This window comes from Asparagus officinalis, chromosome 10 (assembly GCF_001876935.1).
Source record: "Asparagus officinalis chromosome 10, Aspof.V1, whole genome shotgun sequence".
NCBI lineage: Eukaryota > Viridiplantae > Streptophyta > Magnoliopsida > Asparagales > Asparagaceae > Asparagus > Asparagus officinalis.
In genome coordinates, this window is record NC_033803.1 from 1,442,582 (window position 1) to 1,454,473 (window position 11,892).

At 35.9% G+C, this 11,892-nt stretch overlaps 1 protein-coding gene across 1 annotated transcript in view; it reads right to left on the reverse strand.

The window, feature by feature from the left end:
• Positions 11,234–11,892, reverse strand: part of LOC109826170 (14 kDa proline-rich protein DC2.15-like) — an 810-nt gene continuing 151 nt past the window's right edge. Inside the window, exon 1 of the mRNA XM_020393162.1 lies at positions 11,234–11,892. This exon is cut by the window's right edge and continues 151 nt beyond it. Within this exon, the coding sequence (XP_020248751.1) occupies positions 11,598–11,892 (295 nt within the window). The 3' untranslated portion in view covers positions 11,234–11,597.

Sequence of the window (11,892 nt, forward strand, 5' to 3'; positions counted from 1 at the left end):
GAGCAAGGTTAGTCGCCGCCCTTCCAAAACAGCCGATCGCCGCCACAGATCTGTGACTCTAGAATGTCGGACCATCGCGGGACCCCGCCGGACCGCCGTAGGACCGTCGCCTGGGCGTGGGTAAGGTCGAAACCCTCTCCTAGGGTTTCGCTCAGGTGAATTGACTGAAAAATATGTTCTTGTTGCTTCTGTTATTTGATCTCGTCTGCATTACCCCTTTATTTGATGCAATAGCAATTGTTCCCCATTTCCACTGTGTTTAATTATGATATTGAAAAGTTACAGTAAAATTCTGATTTTTTCGGCTATAGTTGTTTTTTATTTTTCTGGAAAATAGTTTCTGTTATTGTTTGTGCTCGTGTGAAAGAACAAAGAGATTGAAACAAAAACTCTGTGTTCATCATTCTTCTCATTTGTTCGTGCTAGTTGCTTCATACGTTTCGAGCCGGATAATTACTGAAATCATCGTGCTAGTTGTTGTTTGTTTTTCTGTATGAAAAATGTCTGCTGCTAATTAATATGGTATGATTCAATATGGTATGGTTCCGTTCAACAGAAAATCTGATTTTAGCATTTGGAAACAAAAAATAAAATGTATTTTAATTCAACAGAAGTCTTTTAGGGTTGTTGGTCAGACTTATTTGACTTCTGACACTGGAAAAAGGCTGAAATAAACGAAAATACTTGTTCCACACTTTATTTGAACTTATCTGACTCTGTGCTTAGAAAAGTTAGAATTTTGGAATCTGCTAAAACCCTTTGGGATAATCTTGAAGAACTCTATACTGAAACCTCTTTGCCTAGTAAAATATATTTGCTTGAATTTTTTTTCAAAATTAGATTAGATATGTCTAAGGACATTGAGGAGAACCTAGATGTTTTCACAAAACTTATTTCAGATATTAAGTTAACTGGTGATAAACATATAGACGACTATACTCCTATTGCCCTTCTAAATGTTATTCCTGACTCATATAGTGATGTAAAATCTGCTATTAAATATGATAGAGATGAGGTTACCATTGACATTATGGTCAATGGTCTTAAGAGTAAGGAATTAGATTTAAAACATTCTGGGGGAAATAAAAATCCTGGTGAGGTTATGTATGTGAGGGGTAGGCCTCAGAATAGGTCTAATAACCAAAAGAATGCTAGTAATAGGGAATCAAGTAGGAAAAAATTCAAAAATAGAAGGTGTAGATCTAAGTTCAGGTTTAAAGTTAAAAAATACTATAATTATCATGAAACTGGTCACTTTATTAAAGATTGTCCTAAGTCTAAGAAAAATCAGCAAAATGATCATGCTAATATGGCTGTCTGTGAGGGGAAAATAGGTAAAATTTTCATGATTAATAATCTGTGTGATTATGCATATTTAAACTCTGTGTTATCTGATCCTTTGTGTCAGATTGGTTGGTAGACTCTGGTTGTACTTTTCATATGACTCCTTTTAAAAACTTGTTTTCAAAGTACAAGAAAATAGAATGGCCTTGTGTCAATGGCAAATGAAAAGAAAAATAATGTTTTAGGAACATGTGATGTATGCCTTAGGTTTTCTTCTGGTTCTGTGTTCACTTTGAAGGATGTTAGGCATGTTCCTGATTTACGTTATAACTTGATTTCTTGTGCATCTCTAGAAAATGGGATGTTAGGCATGTTCCTGATTTACGTTATAACTTGATTTCTTGTGCATCTCTAGAAAATGATGATTTAGAGGGAAAATGGGGTAAAGGGGTTATGTTATAACTTGATTTCTTGTGCATCTCTAGAAAATGATGATTTAGAGGGAAAATGGGGTAAAGGGGTTATGAAAATTCTGAAAGGGTCTCTTGTTGTTTTTACTGCTGAAAAATAAAATAATTTGTATGTTTGTCATGCTGAACCTGTGCTTGGTTCTGTTAACTTTGTGATAGGTGATAAATCTATTTTATGGCATAATAGATTAGGTCACATGAGTAATAAAAGATTAGAAATTTTGCATAAAGGAGGTAACTTTGGTAGTGATAAAATATCCCCTATCCCTTTATGTGAATCTTGTGTGTTAGGAAAACAACATAGGGTTAGTTTTCCTACTTCTTCTTTTCCTAATCAGTCTAAGTGCACTAATGTACTTGAATATCTACAAGCTGATGTGTGGGGTCCCTCTAGTGTGCCTACGCATGGAGGAAGCTAATATTTTCTTTCCATAATTGATGATTATTCTATGAAAGTTTGTGCTTTACTCATGAAACAAAAATCTAAAGTTTTTGAAAAATTTAAAAACTGGAAAATTATGATTGAAAACCAAACGGGAAAGAAATTTAAAACTCTTAGGACAGACAGTGATCTTGAGTTTTGTAACAAATAACTGAATGATTTGTGTAATACTTGGGGTTAAAAGATATAAATCTGTTCCCTACACACCCCAGCAGAATGGGGTTGCTGAAAGGATGAATAGAACTCTCTTAGAGAGGGTGAGGGCTATGTTGGCCACATCTGGGCTCTCCAAGAAGTTCTAGGGAGAACCTGTTTGTACTACGGCCTATTTGATTAATAGGTCTCCTTCTGTTCCCTTAGGAGGGAAATGCCCTGAACTTGTGTTCACGGGCAAACCTCTTGATTTAAATAATTTGAGAATTTTTGGGAGTGCTGGCTATGTGCATCAAAAGATTGATAAGTTAGAACCTAGATCTAAGAAATGTGTTTTCTTAGGATATCCTGAAGGGGTAAAAGATTATAGGCTTTGGAATAAGAATGAACCGGGGTTTAAGGTAGTGATAAGTAGAAATATTGTTTTTAATGAAAATGAATTTTCTTGTTTATCTTTACATGTCCTTATTCCTGAAAATGATGCTCCAAATAAGGTGGAGCAAATGTCTATTATTAATCAACCTAAATCACCTCCTGAAGAAAAATTGAATGATATAATTATTGAAAATCAAGATGAGATTATTCCTAATGAGGTGGAGCATGATATGCAGGAAATAGATAACATGCACGATTTGAATGATTATCAACTCACCAGGGATAGAAATAAACGAACCACTAGGAAACCTAAAAGATATAGAGATTGCAATTTGATTGATTGTAACATGTCTGAGTTTGCCTTTAATGTGTTTGAATCCCTTGAGTGCAATGAACCAAGACTTATAGAGAAGTATTAAAATCAAAATATTCTGAAGAATGGATTAGTGCTATGAAGAGTGAGATGGAATCCCTAAGAATTAACCAAACATGGAAATTTGTTCCTAAACCTGCTAGTTGTTCTGTAGTGGACTGTAAGTGGGTGTTTAAGGTGAAACAAGAATCTAAAAATGTTAGGTTTAAGGCTAGGTTAGTAGCTAAGGGATTTACTCAAAAGGAGGGAATTGATTATGCTAAAATTTAGGTTAGTAGCTAAGGGATTTACTCAAAAGGAGGGAATTGATTATGCTAAAATTTTTGCTCCTGTTGTCAAATTCACTACTGTCTAAAATTTTTGCTCCTGTTGTCAAATTCACTACTGTTAGAATTATGCTTGCTTTAGTTGCTCATTTTATTTGGGAATTAAAACAAATTAATATGACTACTGCTTTCTTGCATCGTGATCTTGATAAAAATATTTATATGTAACAACCTGAGGGCTTTGTGGACCCTAAATTGTCTGATCATGTGTGTTTATTAAAAAAAGCTTTGTATGATTTAAAACAATCACCTAGGCAATGGAATATTAGATTTGATAAATGCATGCAATCTTTAAAGTTTAAAAGGAGTTCTGCTGATTATTGCCTGTATTATAAGATTATAGACTTTGTGCCTGTATTTCTTTTAATTTATGTGGACGACATGTTGATTGTTAGTACGTCATTGTTTGAAGTCTATTAAGCATGTTCAAAAATATCTTTGTGAAAATTTTGACATGAAAGACTTAGGCGATGCAAAAAAGAATTCTAGGTATGAATATTATTAGGGACAAAAACAAATCTACTCTAGTGTTAAACCAAAGTTCATATGTTAAAATTTTTTTGAGTAAATTCGCTATGTTTGATGCCAAATCTGTGAATGTGCCTCTTGCTTCCCATTTTGTGTTAAGTAAGGATCAATCCCCCAAGACTGAAACTGAAATAAATGATATGAAGAAGGTGCTATATTCGAATACTATAGGATCGGTCATGTATCTCATGGTTAGTACTAGGCCTGACATTGCATATACGGTTAGTTGCTTGAGTAGATATATGTCAAACCCTGGTATGTCTCATTGGAATGCCTTGAAGTGGCTTTTAAGATATTTGAAATCCTCTGTGGATGTAGGATTAACCTTCTCTAAGTGTTCTGAAGGTGTTAAACTTGTTGGCTATGTAGATTCCAATTATGCAAATGATAGAGATAATAGAAAATCTACCACTTCCTATGTGTTTACTTTGTGTGGCTCTTGCATAAGTTGGAAATCCCAACTACAATCCATTGTTGGTCTATCTACTACTGAATCTGAGTATGTTGCTGTCACTGAAGCTTTTAAAGAAGCTATTTGGCTTAGGGGCCTTATATCTGAAATTGGTTTTCTTGATAAAAATATGGTTGTATTTTCTGATAGTCAATCTGCTATTCAACTTTACAAAAATCCTATTTTTCATGATTGAACTAAACATGTTGATGTTATATTTCATTACATTCAGGATATAGTTGAAAGGGGCATTGTCAAGTTAGAGAAAATCCCCTCAAAATTTAATCCTACTGACATGGATACTAAGTGTTTGCCTGCTGAAAAATTTATCTCGTGTCAAAGAATCTTGAATTTTGACTTTGAGTAAATTTTCTTTGCTTTGTGTATTGCCTTTGTGGCCTATCAACTTGCTTTGTGCTTGTTAGAAGATTTGTGATTTTTTTCCCTTTAAACTCGATGACCGTTTGGTAGAGTTCGGTCCTTTGTAGACTTGGTATGCTTGACGATCTTATCCCGATCTTTGTGATCTGAGTTTACTTTGTGTATTCTCTTCCATTGCTTGTATCTTCTTTGTGATCATACATGCAATGATTTGGCGATGATGAGTCCTATAGTTTCGTGTTTTTCTCAGTGCACTACCTTGGGCCAAAGGTGGAGATTATTGATATTAGTTGGCCCAAAGGCCTGTTACCTAAGGGCCCGGTTCTCCTCTACATTTGCCCTAGCCTTCCTCTCTCCTACCCGATGATACTCAACCCCTTTCCCACCTCCGTGATCTTATGGCCGCCGCTTGGAGTCCCATCTCCCATCCCTGTAGGTCGGCTTCTACCATTCGAAACCCTAGGCTCCCTCTCCCGTGTCGACTGCCCCCTTCTCTATATCTTTCGAAAGGCTGATAGTAGCTCGGGTGTGAGAAGAAGAAGGGAGAGAGAAGTGAACCCTTCTGTGAGCTTTGTGCCCTCACCCTTTGTGCGATCCCCTTTTCTCTTTGTGAGTGATTGAAGGAGAAAATTAGCGAGCTTCCTTTGTGTTCTTGGTGGTGCACACTAGAGAGGAGAACATGGACTGGTTGAGCAGGCTTCTGAGCCAAACATCGACGACAACGACCTCTCAACAACTTCATCTTCTTCAACATCTTTTCACACGGCTCTCTTCAGCTCTAATTCCAAATTTACGTCAAAAAGATTCCCATCGGGGAAGACATTAAAGAAGACGACTGGGAAGATGAAGTGAAAAATGTGATTGAATTAGGGTTTTATTAAGCAAATTTGGAGAGCTCAACGGGTATAAGCTAAAGTGATCAATGGGTTTGGAATTGTGTGAGAGGTATGTAACCGAAAAATCACCGAGAAAGTTAAATTAAACAAAACATTTTTCCTATTTTATTACATTTTAAGTAGGAAGCATATTTCAACATACTAATAAGATTTGGGGGCCCTAATACCAATTTCAAAGATTTGGGGGGCTAATGTCAAAATGTTAAAGATTTAAGGGGGCTGAGATCAATTTCTAAAGATATATGGGGAGCTAATATATTTGAAGTACTAAAGATTTGGGATAATATCGAAATAACCCAATCTTTTTCTAGGCTTGCATTATCTATCCCATCTATTCGAAATCTATCACCTTTGCATCGCAAACGTGGATTTAGTAATATGTTTGTTTTTATGGCTTCTGCTTCTGTTCTTACTAAAACTTTATCTCCACCATTGCTGAAGGACAAACTATAACTAGTAGTACATGTATGTAACCGTAAGTAAGTAACTATATATTTCGCAAACATTATTGTTTATTAACAAAGTATAATAACTGGTGGTCTAATGCCCTAATAAGGGAGTACAACTATTAATAAATGCTTTACTCTGGTTATTAAACATGCATCTCGTACCATTAAGACAATGGAAAAATAAGAAGTACGCAACTATTATTAAACATGTTGCCGAATTAGGTGTTTAATTTGTTGGCTCAGCCATATATGCTTCGGTCATCACAGTGATTATTGGTTAATGAAGGGTCCTACTTGTAAAAGGACATGGACTCATATTAGCTTGGAAATAATCTTGATCAATTAAATATTCCAATAGATTAGGAATCTCATATATATTAGAATTCCAGTCGCTGACACAATCAATCCATGTGGGACTTATATTTCTGTGGGCAGCAAGGAATTGGGCCTTACAAGCCTGTATATATATGAACAAGGTCTTTTAGCCGATAATAATCACTAGTGTGGCACCAATTAATAACAGAGAACATGATTCACTTATGAAGTCATTTGGGTATTGATTTTAGCTCTCTTCTGTTTCTTGATTTGATTTGAGAGAGTTGTATTAGGCTTATCGGGGTGTGTTACGGGTTGAGTGACTGAGACATCTACACATTGTATTCCTCACATTTTAGTAAAGCTATTCTCCTTTTTCGCTTGTTGACGTAGCTACAGCCTGAACCACTTTTATCTGTGTGTTGTTTGTCTTTTTAATATTTTTTCTGTGTTTTTATGTGATTGATATTCGTTTATCTCGGGGATTTGATATAATAGGAGATTAGTAACTCTTTTTTTATTAAAAGATTTTTCGATTCCTCTCTTTTCCGGTGAACGAAATATTTAAAGGTCATGTAACTTCAGTCGGCTAGTAGATAAGATTGGATGATAAAAACAGCATTAGATCACTCAGGAGTTAACAAAATTAAATAGAAATTTAACCTAGACTCGGACCGAAACACTCATAATCTTACCCCCAGAGCTTCTCTAGCAAGACAACATTAATTTAAAACTTGTTCTGACTTTGATATGCCAAAGTATTTTTTTTGGTAACGCTTTGCCATAAAGTTTCAATTCCATTTTCACTTCGATACCTCCACTCGAAAAATATCTTTAGATATCTTGTTAAAATCGTGATACACTTAATTGGGATCGTTCTGCTCAATTTCTAAGAATTAATCCGAGCAACCAAATTGTTGATAGCGAAGGACGGTAACACACGCTATTAAGCATGCGATAATTTAACAAAAAAATGTAGACAGGGCACCGAATTAAGCAAGACAAATCGAAACTAAAAATACTTTAGGATATCAAAGTGAAAAATGGGTAAACTTTAGGGCACCAAAAAGAAAAACAAATTTTAACAAACTAATAAGGGTTCTTCGTAGCGAATGGCACCAAATATATGTCACGTGTGAGCAAGCACTAGGAACCGGTCAAAGACCCATTCAATAAGGGCCTGTTTGGTTATTTCCTAAAAAACCAAAAAATAGAAATGAAAACCAAGAAATCTCAAAAAGTTTAATTTCACACATTTACATCCCTAAAACTCACCCACAACATCTAATAAAATATTATTTTTATCCAACAACTCATCCATCACATCCACCACATCTAATAAAATATTATTTTCACCCACAACATCACTCAACTCATCTCATCTCATATTTAAAAATCACTCACATCATCCAATAAGATTTTGACAACTCATCTCATCTCATTAACATTTTATTTCTTTGTTTTCCTCCCAAAAAGCTAGGAAAACAATTTCCTTAAGTGTGGGTCACATCATTCAATAATATAATGACAACTCATCTTATCTCATCTATTTTCTTATTTTTAAGAAAGAACCAAATAGAAGAAAACAGCCTAATACAAGAAATAGATTTCTTATAATACATTTTCTTATTTTTTTGGCCAACCAAACAATATCAAAACAAGTTTTCTTAAAAAACCACTCACATCATCCTATAATAAGGTGACAACTCATCTCATCTCATCTCCATTTCTTTGATTTCCTTCTTTTTTAAGCCAACCAAACAATCCCAAAACCTATTTTTCTTAGAAATAGGTTTCATTTTCTTTGATTTCCCTCTTTTTTTAGGCAAACAAACAGCCCCTAAAATAAATTCTCCCCTTGACATTGAAATACAGTAGCAGTACAAATAATAACACCAAAACCCTAGGAAAACCCCCTAGCTAGCTAGGGTTGTAGACACGCAGACACACACTCACACGCGCCTGCAGGCAGGCAAGCTTATTCAGGCACGACGAGCAACTTTGGGATTCCCTTAATATCTAAGCTTTGATTTGATCTTGAGAAGAGTGTTCATCTTACATCGATAAGATATTCACTTACTTTTTTTTTCTTACTTCTAAACGAAGCAATAATCCCAAATTATCTTCACGATTCAATCAGAATCTGTGAATCGGTGGTCCACGGGCTAACGCACCCCCGGCACAGGCAAAGATCCCGAGCAAGCAGCGATCCAAACAACGATCCTGCATTTGTTTCTAAGGAGCTTGTAATTTGATTTTTGTTGTAAAGAGTAGTTTTACAAAGTACGAAGCTCGATCACTCTTTTGTATTCATTATAATCGATAAGCAGTTATAATAAATTCTACAACAGAACTTGTTCCTGACGCAAACACAAACATCCCTAGTCACTCCTTTATTTGTTGGTTAGCAATCCAAGATAGGTTGCTCACAATTGACAGACTGATTAAAAGGGGGATTATGAATACTAACAATTGCTGTTGTATGTGTGCTGGTTTAGAAAATAGAAATCATATCTTCTTTGAATGTTGCTATTCAAGAGAAATATGGATAAAAGTTATGAATTGGCTTCAGTTCAGGTGGCAATCTTATGATTAGAATCAGACTGTGAATTGGTATTGTTGTATATTGAGGGGGAATAAATTCAAGCAAAGGATTAAAAAGATGGCTCTTACTACAACAGTATATAGCATATGGAGAGAAAGAAATTAATTTAGGATTTTCAAACAGGAAGCAAAGCCTGCAGATCAACTGTTTAAAGATATCAAATTCAGCATGTTTTATATGTTCCCAATGGCTCTTTTAAAGCTGAAGGCGGAGAATGGATCATTTATCTGTGATTTGATATAGAGTGTTTTCATTGGGGAGCTTCAAAGGATAAGTTTAAGCAGAGAATGTGTGAAACTCTTAACCTCGACTATCTAGAGGTTTCTGTTTTCATTGTGGAGTGATTGTCTGAGCTCTGATTTCTTTGAGCTCTAGATACAAGATTTGTTATCTCGCATATGTGTTGAGATTCTTGATGTACATTCATTTCTACATTTGGTGATGAAAAAAATTTTCATTTACAAAAAAAAAGTGGCAAGCCTGACAGTAGAGGTGATAATTATTACCGATATGTCAATAATCAACAAATTTGGGTTCCATCAGCATTCACACAAGGAAAAAAGAAAACTGAGTATGGACAGTGTTAGGGTATATATACTTGTTTAGTTCGTAAAAAGAACGAATTATTATGTCCAAGTAGTAATCACCTTAGTGGATTCTGCATGTTCTAAGTGACTAAGTTAGTTCATAAATAGTTTTAAAATCCAACCAACCAGTCCCTCAACTCTTTTCTCAATAATCTAATTAAAAGACCTTTTGAAACTCCATCTTCCCTGTGATTCGACCTGCAAGAACTACAACTAGCTGTGTACTTGCAGGTTTATTAGGACTTAGAAATCTCCCATGATGTATCATAGATCCTCAACTTTCGTAAAAACACGCAAGCAGTCCCTTAACAGATTTTTACCTTTGTTATGGTCTATGGTCGTCTCTATTTGCACCCAATAATAATAATAATAATAATAATAATAATAAATTAAATTAAATTAAATATATATGTGTAGAAAATAATCAAAATTAATCCGGTTGACAAAGTAGATTTGTGAAACTCCTTGTTTTGTCTGGTTGGTCAATATAAAGCTAAATCTAGCTACCTGTTAAAATATGCCTACCATTCTGACACAACTTGCTTTCAAAAATAAGCCAGTATGCAGCAATGACCAACATCCACAAGTGAACTATACTAGCATGTGGAAGTATAAACTCCAGATGTTAGCAAATGCAACAAGTTGACTACTACTTAACAGGTCATTGCATTTACCTTTTGGCAAGGGACGCAGAACAAGTCCTAACTATGTTTGCTAGAAAGTTCGAAACAATTGGGACTTCTTCGGAGATTGGATATGCAATTACTAATTCATGATCTGGCAATGTACAGAAAGAAAACTTCATCCTTGCTTCTACAAGAATTCTTGCGGAAAAGCGTTTCATTTGCTTCTCTCCCTTGCAAGTTTCATTATCTTGAATGCATCCTAAAATTTATGTGATTGATATTCGTTTATCTCTCGAGGATTTGATATAATAGGAGATTAGTAACTCTTTTTTTTATTAAAAGATTTTTCGATTCCTCTCTTTTCTTGTGAACGAAATATGTAAAGGTCATGTAACTTCAGTCGGCTAGTAGATAAGATTGGATGATAAAAACATCATTAGATCATTCAGTAGTTAGCAAAATTAAATAGAAATTTAACCCAGACTTACTCAGACTGAAACACTCATAATCTCACCCCCAGAGCTTCTCTAGCAAGACAACATTAATTTAAAACTTATTCTGACTTTGATATGTGCCAAAGTATTTTTTTTTGTAACGCTTTGCCATAAAGTTTCAATTTCATTCTCACTTCGATATATACCTCCACTCAAAAATATCATTAGATATCTTGTTAAAATCAAATCGTGATACACTTAATTGGGATCGTTCTGCTCAATTTATAAGAACTAATCCGAGCAACCAAATTGTTGATAGCGAAGGACGGTAACACGCGCTATTAAGCATGCGATAATTTAACAAAAAAAAAACGTAAACAGGGCACCAAAATTAAGCAAGACGAATCGAAACTAAAAAAATACTTCAGGGTATCAAAAGTGAAAAATGAGTAAACTTTAGGGCACCAAAAAGAAAAACAAAATTTAACAAACTAATAAGGGTTCTTCGTAGCGAATGGCACCAAATATATGTCACGTGTGAGCAAGCACTAGGAACCGGTCAAAGACCCATTCAATAAAATAAATTCTTCCCTTGACATTGAAATACAGTAGTAGTACAAATAATAACACCAAAACCCCAGGAAAACCCCCAAGCTAGCTAGGGTTGTAGACACGTACGCAGACACACACACCTGCAGGCAGGCTTATTCATGCACGACGAGCTGGGCTTAACTTCTCAGCAGCCCATTAACGAACCAACAATCGACACTACGCACAACAAAAATCAAGCAAAGCAAGCAAATTAATTCAAACAGCACGTACATGCATGCAGTCCAGGGATCATTAATTAGCTAACCCTTAATTAATCAATCAAATTAATTAATTAATTAAGAGCTAGCTAGCTAGCATTGGAAGCCAGGGGGCACGCCGACGCCGCAGTAGTTCAGGACGAGGCTGAGGGTGATCGGGATGTTGAGGTTGATGCCGAGGACGTTGCCTCTGATGGCGGTGCAGAGGCAGACCGCCGCCTCGAGGTCCACCAGGTTACCCAGCAGGGAGCAGCAGGGCAGCCGCGGCGGAGCGCCGATGGTGGCGTTGACGAGGCCGAGGACGTTGGCGCAGACCCCGAGCTTGAGGGCGTCCCGGGGGCAGCGGCCCTGGCCGGGGGGCAAGGGGGTGTTCGGGCCCTGGCCGGGG